Genomic DNA, 26,010 nt, shown 5'->3' on the forward strand with positions numbered 1-26,010 from the left:
TATTAGAGCAGATAGGGAGGGCAAGAAGGTGACACTGAAGCACAGATCATCCTCTGGTGGAACAAATGAAACAAACCAACACCAGTCATGTTACAACAACAACAAAAAAAAACCCCAAGAATTGCAACGAAGTTGCAATGCCAAAGACTCAAATAATTCTGAATTCCAAGCGAATATGGAAACACCAACTACTTACATTCACCTGTTACACTAGGGGTGAAAAGTGGGGACAGTTATTTCTAGGAGAAATAAAAATGACTTAAAATGTTCCTTGAAATTTCTACTTATAAACCCAAATGAATACAACTTGGTCTTTATTCAAACTCCTAAAACATGATAGGTTAACCTTACTCTGAAGAAGAGACAGCAAGTCAGTAGAAGCTTTTGTTCAACTTCAACAATCTTGGAAGGATAATTAATTAGTTACCTCTTCTCATCCATTCCCCCCCACATTTGGCTCCTTATGAGATTACTCATTTCAGTGAGTACTAAGTACTATGAAGCTTAGACTATTATTTTTTTCTATCCAAAGATGGAGCTTAATGAGATTAAGTGAGCAGAGAAGGGCAGATCCCTTCTCATTTCAAATTCTTAGAGGTCAGTGACTTCCCAGAATAGAAAAACATGTGACAAAACCATGACCTCTACTTGCTGGGTCCGCCCTGTGAGTCGGTTCACTCACACCCTTCAGCTGCAGATTTGGGGCAGGGGACTGCAGCCCTCACGTAGGCATGCTGAACGTACTTGCTCGGAGCAGGCGCCGTGAATCACAGGCTGATTGGCCAGGGACAGCAGAGACTCCACCGTTTCCAACTCCTGCTGGTAAAACGTCTGCACTCTGTTCTTCGTGAGGAATTCCTTGGCTTTCTCACTTAGCAAACATGTGAGATTGGCAAGATCCAGGGCACCTGGATTTTTGCTGGGGAAAGTTTTTAAAAAGCCCTGTAGAAAACGATCACCTCACCTGACCAGGCAGTGGAGCAGTGGATAGAGTGTCGGACTGGGATGCAGAGGACCCAGGTTCAAGACCCCGAGGTCGCCAGCTTGAGCGCAGGCTCATCTGATGTGAGCAAAAACCCACCAGCTTGAACCCAAGGTCGCTGGCTCCAGCAAGGGGCTACTCAGTCTGCTGAAGGCCCGCGGTCAAGGCACATATGAGAAAGCAATCAATGAACAACTAAGGTGTTGCAACGCGCAATGAAAAACTAATGATTGATGCTTTTCATCTCTCTCCGTTCCCGTCTGTCTGTCCCTGTCTATCCCTCTCTCTGACTCTCTCTCTGTCTCTGTAAAAAATAAAAAAAAAAAAGAAGAAGAAAACGATCACCTCTGTTCCTTTTTGGTGAGCATAAAACAGAAACTTTTTTATGGCTAGGAAACACAACACTAAACTGATGTTTGTTTCTGACATAAAGGACAAGTCACGTTACGAACACTGTGTGATTATTTGAAAGGATAAGGCAAAACTACAAGAACTAAGATATTAATAACAGTTTTTAAAAAAAGTCAAGCTGCAGAATAGTATGTAAGGTATGATCCCATTTTTGTCAAAAAGCAAATGACAACCCACAAAATGATATTCCTGCTCTCTGTGTATGCACAGAGAAAAATGTCTAAAAGGGTACATATATACACACCAACATATGGATAGCGGTGACCTCAGGGTATAATTGTGAAGTGGAAGACAGGACAATGGAGGAAATTCACCCTTTATTTTACACAGGTCTATAGTTTGGGGTGTTTTAAAAAATATTTACAAAAATATGTGGCCCTGGCCAGTTTGCTCAGTGGATAGAGCATCCGCCTGATATGCAGATGTCCCAGGTTTGATCCCCAGTCAGGACAAACATGAGAAGCGACCATCTGCTTCTCTCCCCCTTCTCTTCCTCTCCCCTTCCTGCAGCCAGTGGCTCAATTGGTTTGAGTGTCAACCCTGGGCACTGAGAATAGCTTGGTTGATTTAAGCATTGACCTCAGACAAGGATTGCTGGGTGGATCCCAGCTGAGATGCATACAGAAGTTTGTCTATCTCTCCTCCTCTCACTTAAAAAAAAGTCATATATACACATTAAAAAATATTAAAGTGTACATAGTGAAGTCTCCACTCTATCTTCCTCCCAGTTCCCACCCCCTTGGCAACCACTACTATTGATTCTGTCTTCCCTCGGAGTTCTTTGATGTACACATATACTAGAAAACACAGAGCCTGACCAGGTGGTGGCACCGTGGGTAGAGTCAGACTGGGACGTGGAGGACCCAGGTTCGAAACCCTGAGGTTGCGGCTTGAGTGCGGGATCAACAGCTTGAGCGTGGGGTCGCTGGCTGTGGCATGGGATAATAGACACAATCCCATGGTTGCTGGCTTGGGCCCAAAGGTCACTAGCTTGAACAAGAGGTCACTGGTTCGGCTGGAGCCCTCCAGTCGAGGCACAAATGCGAAAGCAATCAATGAACAACTACGATGCTGCAATGAAAAAATTGGTGCTTCTCATCACTCTCAGTTCCTGTCTGTCCCTACCTGTCCTTATCTTTGTCTCGCTCACCAAAAATAAATAAATAAATAAATAAATAACACAGATAATCTCATCTCGCTCCTCCTTTCTTCCCCCACATAAAAAATAAATAAATAAAATCAGCCCTAGTTGAGAACAATAGTCATCACATTTGTAGTATTTCATTATGATGTGTCACGCTGAGAGACTTTGATTATAATGCACCTTGCTGCAGTTTCCCTCGGGTTTCTGGCCTTGGAGCTTGTTAAGTTTCTTGGATCTGTTTCTAATTTTTTACCAAAGTTGGAAAAATTTCAGTCATCATTTCTTCAAATTCTTTCTCTCCGCTCCCTCCATACCTTCAGGGACCCCACCCAGATGCACATTAATTTCCTCACCACAACCCAATACCACCTGTACTGCTGTCCTCTTTGCTTTATGGATGAGGACACTGAGGTAAACAAAGGGTGTGCAGACGTAAGATAATGATGTCAGGACTTGAACCCAGGGCCATGCCAGCATCTGGGCTCCCCTTGCTTGGCCTACCTGCTGAGGTTACATCTTCAGCAGTGATTGGCCATAACTTACCTTAGTGCCTCTCTTTCTAGGGCTGGGCTGTGGAAAGGCTGGTCATAAACTTTCCTATAGATAGCGGGCAGCTCAAGCATCCTTGCAATTTGAATGTTGCACACTGGATCGTCTACTTTATCTAAGAAGCCAACGGGGAAAAACACGTCACAGAAATTACATGGCGATCAGTCCTTTCCCATGTCCAAACTGCTACTAGTATGATAGTAAATGAGGCACTCAGAGGGTCTCCTTCCTTGTGGGTGTCCGGGAATCATACAATCTAGATGAACTCAATAGTTTCTAGTCATCATGCAAAGGGAATGCATGCCAACGCCTGGCCGAGTGGCCTGGGACTAGGGCGAGCACATCAACTTATTCGTTCATCTTGTTAGTGGTGGGCAGTGGGGGTCCTCCTAGAGATTCCCAAGCAAAAGCCAGCTAAAGCAGAGCAAAGGCGTCACTCAGGTGACACAGGTCTATCATACATCTGTGAATAGCTGTTTTCTTTCAAAGTTAACGAACATAATGGTGCTCAAGAAATCTCCATTATTTTTGAAGAATATGAACACTCTGCCTGAAATGGATTCACACTTGGAAATTTAAAGTACATTAGAAACTACTATGGTGTCCAAATAAATTTTCCAGCTAAACATAATAAATAATTTGTTTTCTTTCTCAATTTAGTTATAATAGTTACCTCTTTTTAAAATAAATTCAAGAAATGACACTTTCCCAAAGAAAGCATGTTATATAGTTTCTTCCATTAAAAAGTTAATCTTGCCTCACCAGGCGGTGGCACAGTGGATAGTGTCGGACTGGGATGCGGAGGGCCTGGGTTCGAGACCCTGAGGTCGCCAGCTTGAGCGCGGGCTCATCTGGTTTGAGCAAAAAGCCCACCAGCTTGAACCCAGGGTCGCTGGCTCCAGCAAGGGGTTGTTCAGTCTGCTGAGGGCCCATGGTCAAGGCACATATGAGAAAGCAATAAATGAACAACTAAAGTGTTGCAACGTGCAATGAAGAGCTAATGACTGACGCTTCTCGTCTCTCTCTGTTCCTGTCTGTCTGTCCCTGTCTATCCCTCTCTCTGACTCACTCTCTGTCTCCGTAAAAAAAAAAAGTTAATCTTTTTATTTGAACTTTAGAAGTTTGACTTTTAGTTAAACAAGTTTACTAGACACACACCCAGAATAAGAAACAATCTGGCAGAAATATCTTGTGCTTACAATAAGTAGTGGCATGAATTTCTCGCTCTTCTCTGTACGTGCGGATGGAACCTCTGACCCGGATAATGTCCCCAATTTCTATCTTTGTTCTCAGCTCAATGGTCTCTTGCAGCTTCTTAAGCTGTGAAGTTAAGCTCAGTTCTCTTGCACTTGGAGCAGCTGTAGTTGTCAGGGCCAGAAGGAAAGGGAGAAATGCATAGCATGATCACTCCACCACATTTGTGAAATAGTTTGTGGGTAACGCCAACACAAGACATTTATTTATTCTACTTTGGGTTAGTTATTCTACTGCAGGAAATCTGCATAGCCTCTTAAAATTCTCAACTGAATAAAAGGCATTAAGCTGCAATTATTCAAAAGCAGGGTGGTAGGCCCTGGCTGATTGGCTCAGTGGTAGAGCGTTGGCCTGGCGTGCGGAAGTCCCGGGTTCGATTCCCAGCCAGGGCACACAGGAGAAGCGCCCATCTGCTTCTCCACCCCCCTTCCTTCCTCTCTGTCTCTCTCTTCCCCTCCCGCAGCTGAGGCTCCATTGGAGCAAAAAGATGGCCCGGGAGCTGGGGATGGCTCCTTGGCCTCTGCCCCAGGCGCTAGAGTGGCTCTGGTCGCGACAGAGCGACACCCCGGATGGGCATAGCATTGCCCCTGGTGGGCGTGCCGGGTAGGTCCCGGTCAGGCGCATGCGGGAGTCTGTCTGACTGCCTCCCCATTTCCAGCTTCAGAAAAAATTAAAAAAAAATTAAAAAAAAAAAAAAAAGGCAGGGTAGTGAAGGGAACAGAGTCTAGTGCAAAGGGCTCTATGTGGTCCTGAGCTGAATTCTGTATGGGTTCAGCTGGGTTTGGTGGCAATAGCTCTCAATAACACTTTAAAGCAGGGGTTGGGAACCTTTTTGGCTGAGAGAGCCATGAACACCACATATATATTTTTTTGTTTGTTTTTTGTATTTTTCTGAAGTTGGAAACGGGGAGGCAGTCAGACAGACTCCCGCATGCGCCCGACTGGGATCCACCTGGCATGCCCACCAGGGGGCGATGCTCTGCCCATCTGGGGCATTGCTCTGTTGCAACCAGAGCCATTCTAGCGCTTGAGGCAGAGGCCATGTAGCCATCCTCAGCGCCCGGGCCTACTTTGCTCCAATGGAGCCTTGGCTGCAGGAGGAGTAGAGAGAGACAGAGAGGAAGGAGAGGAGGAGGGGTGGAGAAGCAGATGGGCACTTCTCCTGTATGCCCTGGCCGGGAATCGAACCCGGGATTCCTGCACGCCAGGCCGGCACTCTGCCACTGAGCCAACTGGCCAGGGCCTTGAACACCACGTATTTTAAAATGTAATTCCGTGAGAACCATAAAACGACCAGAGGACAGCTGTGATTGGCTCCAGCCACCCGCAACCATGAACATGAGCGGTAGGAAATGAATGGATTATAATACATGAGAATGTTTTGTATTTTTAACATTATTATTTAAAAAAATTTTTTTTTACTTTTATTAATTTTTAGAGAGGAGAGAGAATGAGAGAGAGAGAGAGAAGGGGGAGGGAGGAGCAGGAAGCATCAACTCCCATATGTGCCTTGACCAGGCAAGCCCAGGGTTTTGAACTGGCGACCTCAGCATTCCAGGTTGACGCTTTATCCACTGCGCCACCACAGGTCAGGCCGTTATTATTATTTTTATTAAACATTTGTCTGCGAGCCAGATGCAGCCATCAAAAGAGCCACATCTGGCCTGACTGGGCGGTGGCGCAGTGGATAGAGCATTGGACTGGGATGCTGAGGACCCAGGTTCGAGACCACGAGGTTGCCAACTTGAGCGAGGGCTCATCTGGTTTGAGCAAAGCTCACCAGCTTGAACCCAAGGTCACTGGCCCTAGCAAGGGGTCACTCGGTCTGCTGAAGGCCCATGGTCAAGGCACGTATGAGAAAGCAATCAATGAACAATTAAGGTGTTGCAATGTGCAATGAAAAACTGATTGATGCCTCTCATCTCTCTGTTCCTGTCTGTCTATCCCTGTCTCTGATTCTCTTTGTCTCTGTAAAAAAAAAAAAAAGAAGAGCCACATCTGGCTTGAGAGACATAGGTTCCCGACCCCTGCTTTAAAGTGTCCTTGCAGGGAGACACAGAGGTCTATAGCAAAGGAAAAGGGGGCCCAAGAGTCTCTGTTTGTGGTTCTGTTTATGGGAAAGTCAAATTCGCCTTAGGCTAATTTCCTAGGTGTTCAACACCTTAATCTCTCACCTCTCATCTTTGTTGGGTAACTAGGCTGATCTAACTAGAATCTCTCTCTCTCTCTCTCTCTCACACACACACACTCACTCACTCTCACACCACTTAAAACTATCAACTTAAGCAACTGAGTCCACCTTATACATAGAGTTGTTGTGCATGATCTAAGTTAACCCTTGGCACAATACCAGATCCACAGGAAAAACTCAATAAATGTCAGCTATTTGTGGGAAAACATAATTAAGCCCTCTAGACAAAATCATTTTGTTTTCTTTGGGGTTTTTTCATTGGGGAATACTGAATAGAAAAGTACAAATAGGTTCATAGTTCATTAGATATTGTCAGAATATTTGCCAGAAAAGGAAAATATCAAACTAAATCTCTTTTTACAAGATGTCACCAGCATGTGCGCATGCTGCAAGCTGTGGCTCCTACCCTGGCTTCAGTCACTTGGATTTTTAATACCTTACACAACATGCAATAATTCCACAATAAATTATTCTGCCTTTAAGTTGCCAGAGAGGCTATGTGTTTTTAGATAAGATGATCTGCTCTCTGTATTCTTTATGTATAAGCCCTTCATCTCTTTTGAATACTTTATGTTAATTTATGAAAGATTTTTAGGGAAGTTTTGTGGTTACATGCACTACACCTACTTTCCCCATTCCACTGCATTCTTTCTCGTTCATTTCATTTTATTTATTTTTATTTTTTATTTCTTTTTTATATGTGAGAGAAGGGGAGGCAGAGACAGATTCCCACTAGCACCCTGACCAGGATGTACCCAGCAAGTCCACTAGGGTAGTGATTTTCAACCTTTGTTTCTCACGCACTCATAAGCTAATTACTAAAGAAAAAGGGGCGCCTGACCAGGCGATGGCACAGTGGGTAGAGTGTCAGACTGGGATGCCGAGGACCCAGGTTCGAGACCCTGAGGTCACCAGCTTGAGCGCGAGTTCATCTGGTTTGAGCAAAGCTCACCAGCTTGGACCCAAGGTCGCTGGCTTGAGCAAGGGGTTACTCAGTCTACTGAAGACCTACAGTCAAGACACATATGAGAAAGCAATCAATGAACAACAAAAAACTGATGAATGATGCTTCTCATCTCTCTCCGTTTCTGTCTGTCTGTCCCTATCTATCCATCTGTCTCTGTAAATAAATAAATAAATAAATAAATAAAAAGGGGCCCTGACCTCTTCTTCTTTAGTAACTAATTTATTTATGCCATGAGATGAAAATGGTTGTATTTAGTCAGGGACAATGACCTTAGTAATTAGTGTGTGTTTGTGCCATGAAAAAAAAGGTTGAAAATCACTGCACTAGGGGGTGATGCTCTGCCCATCTGGGGCATTGTTTTGTTGTTCAGCAACCAAGCTCTTCTTAGCACCTGAGGTGGAGGCCGAGAAGCCATCCTCAGCACCCAGGGCCAGCTTGCTCCAATCGAGCCATGGCTGTGGGAGGAGAAAAGTAAAAAGAGAGCGAGAGAGAGAAATGAGAGGGGGAGGGGTGGTTCTCAGATGGTTGCCTCTCCTGTGTGCTCTGTCCAGGAATCAACCCCAAGACATCCACACACTGGGATGATGCTCTACCACTGAGCCAACCAGCCAGGGCCTTCTCTTTCATTTTATTACATAAAAGTTCGAAAAAATCTTTTAGTCTTATCACTGATGATAGCTTTCAGTGCTTTAACAAAGACTCAGGAGGCCCTGGCCGGTTGGCTCAGTGGTAGAGCGTTGGCCTGGCATGCAGGAGTCCCGGTTTCAATTCCCGGCCAGGGCACACAGGAGAAGCACCCATCTGCTTCTCCACCCCTCCCCCTCTCCTTCCTCTCTGTCTCTCTCTTCCTCTCCCGCAGCCAAGGCTCCATTGGAGCAAAGATGGCCCCGGGTGCTGGGGATGGCTCTGTGGCCTCTGCCTCAGGCGCTTGCATGGCTCTGGATGCAACAGAGCGACACCCCAGAGGGGCAGAACATCGCTCCCTGGTGGGCATGCCGGGTGGATCCCGGTCGCGCGCATGCAGGAGTCTGTCTGACTGCCTCCCCGTTTCCAGCTTGGGAAAAATGGAAGAAAAAAACCAAAAAAACAAAAACAAAAAAAAACCCCCCAAAACCCCCAAAGACTCAGGAGCCTGTAGATAAAGCGTCGACCTGGAAATGCTGAGGTCGCCAGTTCGAAACTCTGGGCTTGCCTGGTCAAGGCACATATGGGAGTTGATGCTTCCAGCTCCTCCCCACCGTCTCTCTCTGTCTCTCTCTCCTCTCTCTCTCCCCCCCCCCGCCTCTCTCCCTTTCTCTCTCCTCTCTAAAATGAATAAATAAAATTAAAAAAAAAAAACCCACAAAGACTCAGGAGACCTCAATGTATATACTCCCCTCTTTAATGGAACAGATACACAATTCTACCTTTTGGGGGCTAGTTTACAGAAGCTGCAAGGTAGGGATGGAGATTATCTATTTTTTAATATCATTATCTACCTGAACCAACATTTGTTAAATGCTGATTTATTTCCTACTATTGTATTATTTTGGTTTGTCATATGGTAGGTTTCCTATAATGAAATGAATCTCTCGGTCTATTAATAAAATATTCTCTTTAAGCTAATACAGCTTAGATAACTGTGGCTTCATAATGTGCAAAGACATTACTTTTCTTTTAACACATCTACCATACCAAGGGAAACAGCAACCTCAGAAGTGTAGAAGCCTGTGTATCCAGTAACCAACACATAGGAATCTAGACACAATCAGCATTAATGTCACTCAGCTTACTGGGTTTCTTCAGAAAATATCCAAGTATTACTATTTAAAAGGTTTTCCATCTGTGTCCCTATTCCCTTCTACTTAGCCTGAATTTTAAATGTATTTATAAGTTTCACTGCCATTATTCAGACATTATAGGTGATGGTAAATGTTTCATAGAGCACTGCTGAAATGACCAGACTGATGGCTGGTCTGAGAAAAAGAGGCCCAGCTTTCATTTAAAGGATGTATGAAACCACCCCAGAAAAGGTTCAAGCTGTGTAATTTAAAGAATATAATGAGATGACTGGAGCCTGACAGAATTTCAGTTTAAGTAGCCAATTCCATGCTGAAAGATAAACCCTCTTTAAAATTCTAATATCAAGAGCCAAGCTTTTTAACTTTCCTCATAAGCTAAGTCCAAATGGTACATTCAATGTGACATTTACAAGAGTTAATATCATATTCTTATACCTCCAGTGACTGGAACATGATTGAATCAGACTAAAATTTTTTTTTTTTTTTTGCATTTTTCTGAAGCTGGAAACAGGGAGAGACAGTCAGACAGACTCCCGCATGCGCCCGACCGGGATCCACCCGGCACGCCCACCAGGGGCGATGCTCTGCCCATCCTGGGTGTTGCCATGTTGCGACCAGAGCCACTCTAGCGCCTGAGGCAGAGGCCACAGAGCCATCCCCAGCGCCCGGGCCATCTTTGCTCCAATGGAGCCTTGGCTGCGGGAGGGGAAGAGAGAGACAGAGAGGAAGGCGTGGCGGAGGGGTGGAGAAGCAAATGGGCGCTTCTCCTATGTGCCCTGGCCGGAATCGAACCCGGGTCCTCCGCACGCTAGGCCAACGCTCTACCGCTGAGCCAACCAGCCAGGGCCTAAAATTTTGTTTTTAAAAAAATTCTTCATCAGCCATTTTCTAGCAGAAAGCTTTAAAACTGGGGCAGTTAAATTAAAGGAGAGAACAGGCAGGTCAGAAACAATTTAAAGATACCACTTCTTACATCATGTGATGAGAATTGTTTTCAGGCTTTCTCTTTGTTCTCTCACTCTCTCTTTTTTATTCTCAAAGCAATTTTCTTTTTTTGCTTTTTGTCACACTGTAAACCTTTGATTTTTTTAAAATTCAACTTATTGGAGTGACACTGGTTAACAGTTATATAGGTTTCAGGCGCCCAGTTCCATAAGGCATCTCTGCACACTGTATATGTTCACCCACCCTCTCAAAGCAATTTTCAATTAAGTCCATCCATCCCGATCATTCATCTATTCATCTACTTAGAGATTTTTTTAAACTCTCACTCTCAATATTAATAGACATTTTACTTCAAAAATTACTAAGTAGCCTGACCAGGCAGTGGCGCAGTGGATAGAGCGTTGGACTGGGATGTGGAGGACCCAGGTTCGAGACTCCGAGATTGCCAGCTTGAGCGCGGGCTCATCTGGTTTGAGCAAAGCTCACCAGCTTGGACCCAAGGTCGCTGGCTCGAGCAAGAGGTTACTCGGTCTGCTGAAGGCCCGCTCAAGGCACATATGAGAAAGTAATCAATGAACAACTAAGGTGTCGCAACGAAAAACTGATGATTGATACTTCTCATCTCTCTCCGTTCCTGTCTGTCTGTCCCTATCTGTCCCTCTCTCTGACTCTCTCTCTGTCTCTGTAAAACAACAACAACAACAACAAAAAACAACTAAGTATTTGAATTACAGCCCTGGCCAGACAGCTAGGTTGGTTAGAGCATAGTCTCGACACATAGAGGTTGCAGGTTTGAACCTCAGCCAGGGCACAGAACAGATTGACCTCTCTCTCTCTCTCTCTCTCTCTCTCTCTCTCCCTTCCTCTTAATAAATAAATCTTTTTTTTTTCTATTTTTTAGAATTTTATTTATTGATTTTTTTTTTTTTACACAGAGAGTCATAGAGAGGGATAGATAGGGACAGACAGACAGGAAGAGAGATGAGAAGCATCAATTCTTCATTGCGGCATCTTAGTTGTTCATTGATTGCTTATTCATATGTGCCTTGACCATGGGGCTACAGCAGACCAAGTAACCCCTTGCTCAAGCCAGCAACCTTGGGTCCAAGCTGGTGAGCTTTGCTCAAACCAGATGAGCCCGCGCTAAAGCTGGTGACCTCAGGGGTCTTGAAGCTGGGTCCTCCGCATCCCAGTCCGACGCACCATCCACTGAGCCACCGCCTGGTCAGGCTATTTATTGATTTTTAGAGAGAGGAGTGGTGGTTGGGGGAGCTGGAAGCATCAACTTGTAGTAATTGCTTCCTGTATGTTTCTTGACTGGGCAAGTCCAGGGTTTCAAACAGGCAACCTCAGCATTCCACGTTAACGCTTTATCCATTGAATCACCACAGGTCGGGCTAAAAAAAATTTTTTTTTAAAGAAACCAGTGATTTATTTATTTTTCTTTATTTTAGATTTTGTTTAGTCATTTTAGAGAGAGAGAGAAAGAAAAGAGAGGAGGAGCAGGAAGCATCAACTTCCATATGCGCCTTAACCAGGCAAGCCCAGGGTTTCGAACTGGTGACCTCAGCATTCCAGGTCAATGCTTTATCCACTGTGCCACCACAGGTCAGGCAAAAAATCTTGAAAAACCCCCCAAAACAATGATAGCCCTAGCTGGGTAGCTCAGTTGGTTGGAGTGTCATCCTGACACACCAATGTTGTGGATTCCATCCTGGTGATGGCAGATGCAGGCACCAACCACTGAATACATGAAGAGGTGAAACAATTAAGTCAGTGTTTTTCCTTCTCTCTCTCTCTCCCTTCCTCTTTCTCTAAAGTCAATCAATACATTTTTTTTAAAGAGTTATATAATATTCCTGATGATGTGATTTCTTTAAAAAAGAGTTGGCTTTGACAAAATGTCGAAAACAGGGTTCTGCAATCGGCCTGGCATGTGACAGTCCAGGGTTCGATTCCCGGCCAGGGCACACAGGAGAAGCGCCCATCTGGTTCTCCACCCCTCCCCCTCTCCTTCCTCTCTGTCTCTCTCTTCCCTTCCTGCAGCCAGGGCTCCATTGGAGCAAAGTTGGCCGGGTGCTGAGGATGGCTCCATGGCCTCCGCCTCAGGCACTAAAATGGCTCCAGTCGCAATGCAACAATGCCCCAGATGGGTACAGCATTGCCCCCTGGTGGGCGTGCCGGGTGGATCTTGGTTGGGCACATGCGGGAGTCTGTCTGACTACCTCCCTGCTTCTAACTTTGGAAAAAAAAAAGGAAAATTAAAAAAAAAAAGTTTACAGCGAAAAGGAGGGAGTAGGTCTCCCTTCTCATTCCTCCACCCCACTCCCTAATAAGAGTAAATAATTTTATTTCTGGTGAATCCTTCCACAATTTCTTTATGCATATACCAGCAAATGCAAATATATGTTCTTATTCAGCCCTTCCCTCTGTTTTTAAATTTTTGACAAAAGGGAGCATAATGTACACACACTGTTCTGCATTTGCTTTTTAAATATATATTTTGGAGTCTTTTGCAAATCAATACATAGAAAACATCTGCATTCCCTCTTTCTTTCTCTCTTTCTTTAAAAAAAAATAAAAAGACAAAAAAATTTTTTTTTAAATTAAAAAAAAAAAAGAAAACAGGGTTCTGCAAACTATGGCCCATGGCCCAGTTACATCCACACCTCTTTTTGTAAATAAAGTTTTATGGGGACATAGCCATACCTCTTTGTTTATGTACGGTCTATGGCTGCTTCTGTGTTACAATGGCAGTGCTGAATAGTTGAGACGCAGACCATGTAGCCCCCAAAGCAGAAAACATTTAATCTCTGGTTCTGTACAGAAAACATTTGCTGACCCTCAGCATGGGACAAGCATACATATTCAAACTACACCTTCTGAAGATTATGACATTACAACAACCATAAATCTGCAAATGACTTTTAATACACTGGGTTGAAATATCTGATTGTCTTATAGGTTTATTTTTTGCCTGTGAGATACTGTATCTGCATAAAAACCTGTTCTCTCTCTTAATTTTTTTTTAAATCTACAAAGCTTCCTAAGCAAACCTCCTACAGTGCCACTAATTTAGATTTTCCCAAACTAGGAAATGGGAATACAAAAGTTATGTGAACATGATGGCTAAATTCTCAATGTAAATACATCAGAAAACTAAGCAAAGGAGCCTGGCCAGGTGGTAGCACAGTGGATAGAGCATCAACCTGAGATGCTGAGTACCCAGATTTATTTATTTATTTATTCATTTTAGAGAGGAGAGAGAGTATAGAGTATGAGAGAGAGAGGGGGAGAGAAAGAGGAGGGGGGGCGGAGGAGCAGGAAGCATCAACTCCCATATGTGCCTTGACCAGACAAGTACAGGGTTTTGAGCCAGTGACCTCAGCATTCCAGGTTGATGCTTTATCCACTGTGCCACCACAGGTCAGGAGAGGATCCAGATTTGAAACCCTAAGGTTGCTGGCTTGACGCCCAGGGTCTCAGCTTGAGCAAGGGGTCACTGGCTCAACTGGAGAATCCTGGTCAAGACACGTATGAGCAAACAATAACTACTGAAGTGCCGCAACTACAACTTGATGCTTCTCATCTCTCTCCCTTCCTGTTTGTCTGTCTGTCTCTCTCTCTAAAACAAACAAACAAAAAAACTAAGCAAAGGAGCACTCACTGGTCAGTACAGTCAGAGTAGGGGTTTGAGATTCTGACAGGGAAATGGCAGAAAGGAAAAAAGAAATCATTCCAAGTGTTACATTCTCACCATGTATAACACAAGAGAGACACCAGCTATTAGATCTGACAGCAGGCAATGTACTGTATACTAAATACAACCCCACTGTGTATGGTATCACACTGTGTGTGTCGTAAAACAGACTGAAAACAAGGTCCTACTTTCTTCATTTTATTTTTTTAGATTTTATTCATTTTAGAGAGAAGGTAGAGAGAGTGAGAGAGTGAGCGAGAAGGGGGGAGGAGCAGGAATCATCAACTCCCATATGTGCCTTGACTGGGCAAGCCCAGGGTTTTGAACTGGCGACCACAGGGTTCCAGGTCGACACTTTATCCACTGCGCCACCACAAGTCAGGCAGTCCAACTTCCTGTAGTTTCTTTAGAATCAAATGATCGCTGCCTGACCTGTGGTGGCGCAGTGGATAAAGCTTCAACCTGGAGCGCTGAGATTGCCGGTTCAAAACCCTGGGCTTGCTCGGTCAAGGCACATGCAGGAAGCAACTATGAGCTGATCCTTCCCACTCCTCCCCCCTGCCTTTCTCTATCTTTCTCTCCTCTCTCTAACATCAGTAATAAAAAAAATGATCACCAACACTGTACCCTATTTTTTAATATTATGAACTCAAAAAAACCACCTATTAAAATATACTCAAGAAATTCTAAATGCTGTTTTCAGTTATAGTCAAAGTCTTTAATATATCATATAATTTTAAAGTTCTTTTTCAGTTTATATTTCTTAATGGCTAACTTCAAGGAAACCTATCTCACCTTCTCAATCTTAGAATTTTTGGTATATCTGTTGAACATGTAGAGATTTCAGAAAAATCTGGATCTGAATGGTAGCATCAAGTTTGTGGCAACCACATTAGAAGAAAAGTCTTCAAAACCTTCTTTGGTCAAGTGACATGCCTGGAGCAAGGGAATTCTGACCTGACTGGCAATTAGGCTAAAACATCTGAACTTGCACAGGAAAAGGGCTGAACTCTTGGTAACCCACTCACATTCCTGGAGACTTAGGAGGAAGTGAGCACCAAAGAGGTGGGAGAAAGAGAAACAAATGTCTTCCCTTTGGTATCAGTTTGCAGAGAAACCAGAGCTCAGAGGCCAGTGCTTCAAGCTGGTCAATGTAATTCATCAGACGGTAAATGCGACAATTTGGGCCTACAGCTGTTCTGATCAGCTCCCTTGAGTAAAATCCACTGGTTAGCTGAAAAGCAAAGGGGCGTTGCAAATGAAATTACCTGAGGAAGACTCGGTATTGTTCAACTTTTTCCAGCAGATGCAGTTTATAACACCAGTGCTATCATCCACTGCAAGAGAAGTGTGAGCGAGGAGAACAGATTTAGACATTGCAGGTGAATTAGCCCATTGTGATGGCAGTTAGGCCATACTGAAAGATGGCCTTTTCCAAGTCTGGTTGGGCAAATCCCTTATTAAATTCTCCTTCCGCCTTTACACATGATCTCTCACCCTACACCAGTGGGAACTGCTTGTCTGCAATGTCAAGGTGATACACGAGCCCAGTGGAATGTAGTCCACATCCCACTTACCCTACACTTCAAGAGTACTAATGATTCTTCTTGTCTATGCCTCTCCTACAAATGGTACCCTCGGGAAGTGAAGTGCAAAACTCTCAATGACTGCTAACACAGAACATCAGCCTTGCTCTCCTGCCCTGCAACAAGAGTGTCACGTGGTCTGTGGTTAGAGGCACTTCAGGTACAGCCTTCTGTCACCATTTTCTCTTCTACTAACTTGCTGACTTACCTGGACAAAGCATCCCACTCTTTGGGCCTGAGCTTCTCATTGGAAGAGCTCCTGCCCAGTCCTTACACTGCAGGGGATATAAGGAAAGCTAAGTACATGGTAAAAAATAGTTCTATCTTGGGCACACAATACTGGTCTGGCTTATTTTATCCCTAATGAAAAAAAAAATCAAAGATTTCCCATTGCACTTGTATTTACAGCTGTTGAGGTATTTGGAGGTGTTTGCTATGGGAGAATAGGTGTTTTCTTTCTCCTTAATTACAGACAAATGCAAAGCAGAGGTTGCTAAACATGGAGTCAGTGGGCTTAATGATTTTTTAAAAATCACCAGCTAAGCCCTGGCCGGTTGGCTCAGCGGTAGAGCGTCGGCCTAGCGTGCGGAGGACCCGGGTTCGATTCCCGGCCAGGGCACACAGGAGAAGCGCTCATTTGCTTCTCCACCCCTCCGCCGCGCTTTCCTCTCTGTCTCTCCCTTCCCCTCCCGCAGCCGAGGCTCCATTGGAGCAAAGATGGCCCGGGCGCTGGGGATGGCTCTGTGGCCTCTGCCTCAGGCGCTAGAGTGGCTCTGGTCGCAACATGGCGACGCCCAGGATGGGCAGAGCATCGCCCCCTGGTGGGCAGAGCATCGCCCCTGGTGGGCGTGCCGGGTGGATCCCGGTCGGGCGCATGCGGGAGTCTGTCTGACTGTCTCTCTCTGTTTCCAGCTTCAGAAAATAGAAAAAAAAAAAAAATAGAAAAAAAAAATTAAAAAAAATCACCAGCTATACTGCTGTAAAAAGCACATGTACTATATAAGAAACGTAAGGCAAAATTTTCTTATTGCTGGTTTAAATCTGTGTTGAAAGCTAAAACTGAGAAGAATACTTCTTATACTAAAATAAAGTCTAGATGGGATTTTATTTTACTAAGTATAATAAAGATGAACTTGAGAAGAGAAGAAAATCTGGGTAAATACTTTCTAACCTTGGCATATAGTTGGTGAGGAGAGACTTCTTTAAGCAGACTTGAAAATCAGAACTCATTTTTAAAAGTCTGATATATTTGACCAACTAAAAACTAATACTGTATAGCAACATTCCAAATTATGGGGTTAGTGTCTTACTAAAGAGTTCATACAGATTCAAAAGGAAAAGACAAAGACCACAAGGGAAATAAGTGGCATAAAGTGCTCACAAAAATTAGGGGTATTTCAAAATGAATATGAAGAATAAAAAAAGCATTTGATTTTTTTAAATTAAACAAGACCATCATAAAAGCAAATGACAAGTCAAAGAAAGTTGTTCAATTATGCAAATAAGATGCAAAACCCACTTTTATTTCACTGGTGAAAATGTACTATGCCCTGGTCGTCAAACTGTGACTCTTTGGCCCCTTGAGTGTGGCTCTTCCACAAAATACCACGTGCGGGCGTTACCTCAATAAGGAATGTACCTACCTATATAGTTTAAGTTTAAAAAATTTGGCTCTCAAAAGAAATTTCAATCATTGTACTGTTGATATTTGGCTCTGTTGACTAATGAGTTAGCCAACCATATCCAAAAGGCTGAAAAGTACTGGAGTATCTGCACATTCCCTGATCCCCTAATTTTTGTGAGCAGTGTATATGCAATTCATGGAAGATAAAAAAATGGCCAATACACATATGTCAGCACACTAAATTCACTGTACCAGAAAAATAGGGAGAAAATTTAAATAATCTCCTCAACTATTAGGACAGGGGTAGTCAACCTTTTTATACCTATCGCCCACTTTTGTATCTGTTAGCAGTAAAATTTTCTAACCACCCACCGGTTCCACAGTAATGGTGATTTAAAAAATTTTTTTTTATTTTTACAAGGACAGAGAGAGAGTCAGAGAGGGATAGACAGACAGGAACGGAGAGAGATGAGAAGCATCAATCATTAGTTTTTCGTTGCTACACCTTAGTTGTTCATTGATTGCTTTCTCATATGTGCCTTGACCATGGGCCTTCAGCAGACTGAGTAACCCCTTGCTTGAGCCAGTGACTTTGGGTCCAAGCTGGTGAGCTTTTTTTTTTTTTTTTTTTTCCCTCAAGCCAGTTGAGCCCGCGCTCAAGCTGGCGACCTCAGAATCTCGAACCTGGGTCCTTCTGCATCCCAGTCTGATGCTCTATCCACTGCGCCATTGCCTGGTCAGGCAGTAATGGTGATTTATAAAGTAAGGAAGTAACTTTACTTTATAAAATTTATAAAGCAGAGTTATAGCAAGTTAAAGCATATAATAATAATTACTTACCAAGTACCTTATGTTGGATTTCGCTAAGTTTGGCAGAATAAATCTTTATAAAACAACTTACTATAGGCCCTGGCCGGTTGGCTCAGTAGTAGAGCGTCGGCCTGGCGTGTAGAGTCCCGGGTTCGATTCCCGGCCAGGGCACACAGGAGAAGTGCCTATCTGCTTCTCCACCCCTCCCCCTCTCCTTCCTCTCTGTCTCTCTCTTCCCCTCCTGCAGCCAAGGCTCCATTGGAGCAAAGTTGGCCCGGGAGCTGAGTATGGCTCCATGGCCTCTGCCTCAGGCGCTAGAATGGCTCTGGTTGCAATGTAGCAACGCCCCGAATGGGCAGAGCATCGCCCCCTGGTGGGCCTGCCGGGTGGATCCTGGTTGGGCGCATGCGGGAGTCTATCTGACTGCCTCCCTGTTTCTAGCTTCAGAAAAATACAAAAAAAAAACCCCAAAAAACAACTTACTATAGTTAAGTTTATCTTTTTATTTATACTTTGGTTGCTGTGTTACTGCCCACCATGAAAGCTGGAACACCCACTAGTAGGTGGTAGGGACCGGGTTAACTACCACTGTATTAGAATGACAAATATTAAAAATACTGTTATCCTCATATGCTTGCTGTTACTGATACTATAAATCTGTATCAAATTTATAAATAGCAAACTCTAAAATATGTATCAAATTTTAAAATGTATTCAGTATATCTTGTGACTTAACATTTCCTTCCAGTAATTTATCCTGAGAAAATAGAAGGAATACACAGATATATGTATCTTGTATAAGCCAATTCATTGCAATAGTTTACAATACTAGAAATTGGAAATAAACTAAATATTTACAAATATGGAATTGGTTAAACAAATTACAATGGCATAGCATATGAGTATAAATTATAATGAAGATTGTTTATTGTAAAACAGAAATTGTACATATAATCTGATATATAATCTAATTTGTATAAAACATTAAATAGTATATTTCTACAGAAATGATTTTAAGACATTAGAATTTTAATAACAGTTTCTTTTGGAATATTCCATGTATACATAGACTGTGAACCTAATTTCAGAACTATTAATAAAAGAAATATGAATAATAGTAATGAGGAAATAGGCATTATTCTTAAATATTAGGGACATGTTAAAAATGTTAGGAAGGAGGCCTGACCTGTGGTGGTGCAGTGGATAAAGCGTCGACCTGGAAATGCTGAGGTCGCTGGTTCGAAACCCTGGGCTCGCCTGGTCAAGGCACATATGGGAGTTGATGCTTCCTGCTCCTCCCCACCTTCTCTCTCTCTCTCTCTCTCTCTCTCTCTCTCTCTCTCTCTCTGTCTCTCTCTCTCTCTCCTCTCTAAAATGAATTAAAAAAAAATGTTAGGAAGGATATTTACTCAGTGACATTTTTTTTTGTCTGATTTACAGGGTTTCACAGGAGTTTTATGTACTTACTAAAAATTTCTCTAGCTTTAATTTTCTCTTATAACGAGTTAAGTATCATTTAAAGAACAAAAAAATTAGCCTGACCAGGTGGTGGCGCAGTGGATAGAGCGTCGGACTGGGATGCGGAAGGACCCAGGTTCGAGACCCCGAGGTCGCCAGCTTGAGCGCGGGCTCATCTGGCTTGAGCAAAGAGCTCACCAGCTTGGACCCAGGGTCGCTGGCTCCAGCAGGGGGTTACTCGGTCTGCTGAAGGCCCACGGTCAAGGCACATGTGAGAAAGCAATCAATGAACAACTAAGAAGTCGCAACGCGCACAACGAGAAACTGATGATTGATGCTTCTCATCTCTCTCCGTTCCTGTCTGTCTGTCCCTGTCTATCTCTGCCTCTGTAAAAAAAAAAAAAAAAAAAAAAAAAAGAACAAAAAAATTAATAAGGGCATTTTGAGTTTTAAAAAATGTATGACACCTCCAGGCATACCACCTCTCTGGCCAGTTTAAAATCTTGGTTTATAATAGAAAGTCATAATGTTAGCATGTGAATATTTGTTCTAGAAAATGTGAGGTCATTCTGATCTTGACTATAACCTCCCAGGATTCTAGGTCTGAGCTTGAGTTTCTGCCAGGTGCTCTGTGTGCTCAAGGCAGTGCCACCAAACCCTTGACCTTCCTGGTTTATAACCTCTGACTGCAGACCCCCTCCTGGCGCCCTCAGGTCTGGCTGCTGGATGCCCTGGAAGGGGAATATCCCTGCAGAGTTGTGCCAGGTCCTTTCCAGCTGGGCAGGACCGCGCTGGCTGCTGGCCTTTTGTTTCAGCGATGCAACAGGTCAGTGTGAGCAGGAAGCACCCCCAGCACAGGCCTGCAGTGAGTCAGGCAGAAGGACCCAGAACAGCAGGAGTGGTCACCTGGCAGGTGGCCCAAGAGCCAAGCTGGACCTGAGGACAGCAGGGAGAGAGAGGGCAGCTCTCCCTTGAACAAGGCTCCCATGGATTCCAGTCATGAAAGCATTTCAAATCTCAATTATTTCAGCCTTCAGATGCGTTTCGTTTTCCCACAGCCCACAGATGTGTCATGCTCTTATGATATCTACTCTAAGGGGATGTGTATTGGGGAAGACTCAGACATAATGCCTTTGTCTTTTTATAATTGGAAAAGGGATTAGTGATGCCCCTTTAGGCCACAGGAATAATATCTAGCCTAGTTCTAGAGACAGTACTAATGCCTCATTTATTTGACTTAAAAAAACAGAAAATTAGCCTGACCAGGTGGTGGCACAGTGGATAGAGCATCAGACTGAGACACAGAGGACCCAGGTTCGAAACCCCAAGGCTTGAGGGCGGGCTTATCCGCATTGAGCACCAGTTCGCTGGCTTGAGCATGGGATTGTAGACATGATCCCATGGTCACAGCTTAAGCAAGGGTCACTGGCTTGGCTGGAACCCCCAGTCAAGACACATATGAGAAGCAATCAATGAACAACTAAGGTGCCGCAACTATGAGTTGATACCTCTCATCTCTCTCCCTTCCTGTCTGTTTGTCCCTGTCCATCTGTCCTTCTCTTTCTCTCTTAAAAAAACCCCCAACAAGTCTGGCCAGGAGGTGGTACAGTGGATAGAGCATCGGACTGGCATGTGGAGGACCCAGGTTTGAAACCCTGAGGTCATCAGCTTAAGCGCAGGCTCATCTGGTTTGAGCAAGGCTCACCAGCTTGAGCCTAAGGTCACTGGCTTGAGCAAGGGGTTCCTCAGTTTGCTGTAGCCCCCCCAGTCAAGGCACATATGAGAAAGCAATCAATGAACAACTAAGGTGCCAGAACGAAGAATTGATGCTTCTCATCTCTCTCTCTTCCTGTCTGTCCCTATCTGTCTCTCTCTGTCTGTCAATAAAAATACAAACAAACAAAAAAACAACCCAAAAATCATATATATATAATATATATATAATATATAAAAATCATATTATATATATGTATATCTGCTGGTAAAAAGCAGAGGGTATGAGAAATTTCATCTCACATGTTATTTTATAACAACTAGACAAATCCTCCTCAGAAAAATGAAAACAGGTTGAAGAACTGCATCTGAAAATTATCCATTATGCACAGACTACCAATGAAATCTTCTTGGTCACCTAGTTTGACTGCCTCGGTCATTCCCCAAGTAGAGCAAGAACATGGATCTAAGGCAACACAACAAAAAATGACAATGTCAATTACAGTAGAGGTTTGGAATTCAAAGTCAGGCTTCCCACAAAATACCTAGCTGGGCTTCTTGACTACAAAGACTCTTAGAGCTGCACAAGGCAATGTATTAAAATATTTACACTAAACTCAATGAAAAAAATCAAGACCCTTGACACTGAAATCATCTTCCAACAATTCACTGGTATCCAAACTATAGAAACCCTTTCGTTGCCATCATCATGAGGAAAGGAAAATTTTCTGATTAAGGTTTTTTTAAACTTCTCTGGATATAAACTTTATAAATTATAAATTATTTTTCACACCTCCCTGACTTTTTAAAGGGTCTACTATAACAATCTAGCCTTGTCTTTTCAAAGGATTCAACACAGACACATAGTACCATCCTTTGCTATTTATAGCTATGCCCTCAGGTTTTGGGTGTCTGTCTCTGATCAACCAGTGATCCCAGACTGCCGTATTTTAACTCTTCTTTCTCCTAATTCCACAGCGGCTGTCACTGGCCAGTCTTCACAGCATCATTCTACCTGTTGCCTCATTTTACACTTAGTCCAGGTCAGCAGCTCCCAAAGATGAAAGTGCCTGGGGTCTGGGAGAGTCCTAAGCTACCCTGAAAGCCTGGGTTGTTTCAAACTCAGCATCAGACGCAATTGTTCTTACCTCCATAACTGTAGAAAGCATTTCTTTCTCTCACTCCAATGACAGTTCCCAAGATATCGACCTGTTTTATTGGATGCCCATTGTAAAAAAATATACCTGAAATTTAGAAAAAAAAGCAAAGTCCATATAACTATGATTACATTTTCAGTTTCAGTCAATGTTGGCTGGGGGTGGGGGTGTCAGAAACCAGTGGCATGCTGCTTGCTGAAATTCCAGACTTAAGAATCGGCCCTTGACAAATGCCAAGCCCCAAGAAATGAGATGTCTTTTCCTCAAGGGTCATAAGGAGAGCCTGGCTTTAAAGAAGCTTGTTCTAGTGCAGGGTAAAGAAAACTAATGTTGCCTAACTGGATTTGGTTAATCTGCCTTCCACTTGTAAAAATGAAATGCACCGCCCTGTTCAATTCTTGTTAGGGGCCTGAACACGGTCACTACATTATGGAACCAAACACAGCACTACTGTGAAGGACGGAGAAGGAAAACGAGGAAACCACGAGAAAGGCTTCTTTGGCTTTTTGACTGGTGCTTTTCTAGGACACCAGCCATCATTTCTATGAATGAGTAGTGACCTTATTTTGGAGAAGATAATTAGATCACCAAACACTACACTTTGGGGTCTACACATTACAATTCAAAACATTTTTTAAACTGTTTTCAAACCTAGATGCCAGATGCCAGTAGGGAGGTTCTCGCCAGAGGAGAAACCCGAGAGGATAAGCCGACCCACTGACACTCAGAGGCCTTTCTGGGACTCAGACTGGACTCAAACAGAGGGACTCCTGGCAATCGAGAGCCCTTGACTCGACCCAGGTCCCACTGCTGTCCTGGCTCCTCCCAGTTCCAGTCTGTCCCGTACAACCCCATGTTCTTACTTAAACTACTTGCAATGTTCGTCAGCTGCAGCTGAGTCCTGGCGAAATCCTTTTTCTTTCCACTACGATTGAATTCTTTATTTTCAGAAAGCTATAAACTTTTAAATGCTGCCTTCATTTAATATATATGTATATATGGATATGTAAATGTGTATATATATGTATTATATATTTTGTGTGTGTGTGTGTGTTTATACTGTATAGGAATTTTAAACAGAGAATCAGTTATCTCTTCAGGCCTTTGGCCACCTCGCCCTATCCTCAAGTCTGGTCAGGGCCTTTCTTTTCCACATCCACAGAGGACCATGACCTGAACCCCAACACCCTTCAGAAACCCAGACTGGCCTAGCCCCCACGGACAATTCTTATTTTCCATGCAGATAAAGGGGCTGGGGGTGAGTCACTCCCAGCAGCGTCCCAGGAAATAGGCAAGGAAGCTCTGAGCCCAGTTAGCCAGAAATTCTGAAAGAGATGTGGTTTGAAGAAAAGGTGGCAAATTTAGCCAAAAGAAGGGCCTCCTAGGGGCATGCTTCAAAAGATACTTAGTAGATTGGAAACTGTGCCCAGGGCAACCTTGGGGGCTACACAAGGGAACCAGCCAGGGTCACTGTGTCATCCTCAACTAGGAACACTTGGATTGAACAAGGACAAATCGGCTTCACAGTAAATCCATGAAGTTTTAAGAGCAAATTCGAATTGACTTCTGAGTTCTTATAATTAAAATCCAGGTCTTAGTTACTACCTGTGGTGAGACCTTCAGTCCTCTGCCACTATGTGCCTACACGGGCCAAACCCAAGGAAAGAGGAGGGTATCCCTGTAGGATCTCTGCAGACAACCTTTCCTGCTTCTCTGCTTGCAGGAGAGAGTTAAAATCAGAAGAATGAGCCTCACCCACGGACACGGGAGTCCTTCAGTAAAGTCTACCTCACTGTGCCCTTCCCCTGCTCCTGTGCAGAGATGGGCTATGTATGGCACGGCACTGCTCTGGACCTCCAAGCTTGTTATAGGGCCAGGTGGGGCTCTGAGTGGCCAGAGCTCCAGGCTGGTCTTTGGCTGAGCCAGCCCTTTCTGCTTCCCTAAATGCACTATATAGGTAAAATTGCTGTCTAGTTGTGCAATGAGCACAGCAAAGTTAGAGAGCAGTGTTTTCTAAAACCTAACTGGCCTCCCCCTTCCCAAGCCCAACTCATGGTCTGCCGTGGTTACTGGGCAACTGTTTGTATTAACAGGAACACTCCACAGGGTTTCTTGTGGTTAGCTGTGGCCCACAGGACACTGACAATCTGAAGCAGGGCTGGGGAACCCTTTGGACCTATAGCGAGCTTACTGCCTGCCCCCAAAATGTCTTCCCAGTCGGTGTGAGAGCCACAGTGGGTGTTTTGCTGGTGATGTCTGAAAGCTTTACAGTCCCAGGACTCAGAGTTTCCTTGGGACACCTTGGTATGTGTTGCTATCCATGGTGGTTGTTGTAGTAAACAGCCAACACACTTAAAACGGTAAACAGAGCTAGTCAAAAGGCATTATGACCTTTTGATCTGCTTATTCATATGTGCCTTAAGGGGGGGGGGGGCTACAGCAGAGCGGTGACCTCTTGCTCAAGCCAGTGACCCCACGCTCAAACCAGCAATCTCGGTGTTTTGAACCTGGGTCTTCTGCATCCCTGTCCAATGCTCTATCCACTGTGCCACTGCCTGGTCAGGCAAGGGAGCTAAATTTTAATCTCGTTAACTCACCATGGCTCACCTTCAAGAACAGTCACTCAAAGATGCAAAAAGTCCTTCCAATCCCAAGTGACTGATGGAAAAATATCTTAAAAGCATCGCAGAACAATGGAGAACAAATTTAGAAGAAAGTAAGAGATGGGTTGAATAGAAACACTCTGAGAAAATCAACTGAAAATGAAATACACTGAATAGAAATAAATTTCCCAAAGTGTATAGAAACATAAACTATACATATCAGAAGTGCAGCCTGACCAGGCGGTGGCACAGTGGATAGAGTGTCAGACTGGGATGTGGAGGACCCAGGTTCGAAGCCCCCAGGTTATACGGCTTGAGCGTGGGCTCATCTGGTTTGAGCAAGGCTCACCAGCTTGAGCCCAAGGACACTGGCTCAAGCAAGGGGTCACTCGGTCTGCTGTAGCCCCCCAGTCAAGGCACATGAGAAAGCAATCAATGAACAACTAAGGAGCCACAACGAAGAACTGATGTTTCTCATCTCTCTCCCTTCCTGTCTGTCTGTCCCTATCTGTCCCTCTCTCTCCCTCTGCCACAAAAAAAAAAAAAAAAAAAAAATGCAACCTCTCCCTGGCAGGGTAGTTTAGTTGGTTAGAATAGTGGTCCCTAACCCCCAGGCCACAGACCGGTACCGGTCCGTGGGCCATTTGGTACCAGTCCGCAGAAAAAGAATAAATAACTTACATTATTTCCGTTTTATTTATATTTAAGTCTGAACGATGTTTTATTTTTAAAAAATGACCAGATTCCCTCTGTTACATCTGTCTAAGACTCACTCTTGACACTTGTCTCGGTCACGTGATACATTTATCCGTCCCACCCTAAAGGCCGGTCCATGAAAATATTTTCTGACATTAAACTGGTCCGTGGCCCAAAAAAGGTTGGGGACCACTGCTCTAACCAACTGAGCTATCCAGTAAGGGTTGTGTCTTCTCTTAAAAGTAGTTTAAACCTACATCTTTGTAGTCTAACTGCTGTTAATTAATTGATGCTACGAGTGCTCTTATTGAAGTTTGATAGCATTAAAATGCCTAAGAAAATATTTTTAAATACAGTACTTATTTATTTAATATAATTCTTATGATTCTTTTTTTTTTTTTTTTTTGACAGTCAGAAAGAGGGGCAGATAGGGAAAGAC

At 43.8% G+C, this 26,010-nt stretch overlaps 1 protein-coding gene across 5 annotated transcripts in view; it reads right to left on the reverse strand.

Moving 5' to 3' along the window:
• The window catches only part of STN1 (STN1 subunit of CST complex), a 65,059-nt gene that overhangs the window by 22,084 nt on the left and 16,965 nt on the right, over nt 1–26,010 (reverse strand). For 3 of the 5 annotated variants that reach the window (XM_066240347.1, XM_066240346.1, XM_066240345.1), the window contains exons 3-8: nt 22,264–22,359; nt 19,131–19,313; nt 15,193–15,261; nt 4,286–4,444; nt 3,081–3,201; nt 745–919 (exon numbers count right to left, since the gene is read on the reverse strand). In XM_066240347.1, the coding sequence (XP_066096444.1) occupies nt 745–919; nt 3,081–3,201; nt 4,286–4,444; nt 15,193–15,261; nt 19,131–19,313; nt 22,264–22,359 (803 nt within the window). Of the gene's footprint in view, nt 1–744; nt 920–3,080; nt 3,202–4,285; nt 4,445–15,192; nt 15,262–15,718; nt 15,782–19,130; nt 19,314–22,263; nt 22,360–26,010 lie in introns of those variants that run through there. The other 2 variants (XM_066240350.1, XM_066240348.1) reach the window with 2 other exon arrangements.

The sequence above is a fragment of the Saccopteryx bilineata genome, chromosome 7 (genome assembly GCF_036850765.1).
Source record: "Saccopteryx bilineata isolate mSacBil1 chromosome 7, mSacBil1_pri_phased_curated, whole genome shotgun sequence".
NCBI classification, from domain to species: Eukaryota; Metazoa; Chordata; class Mammalia; order Chiroptera; family Emballonuridae; genus Saccopteryx; species Saccopteryx bilineata.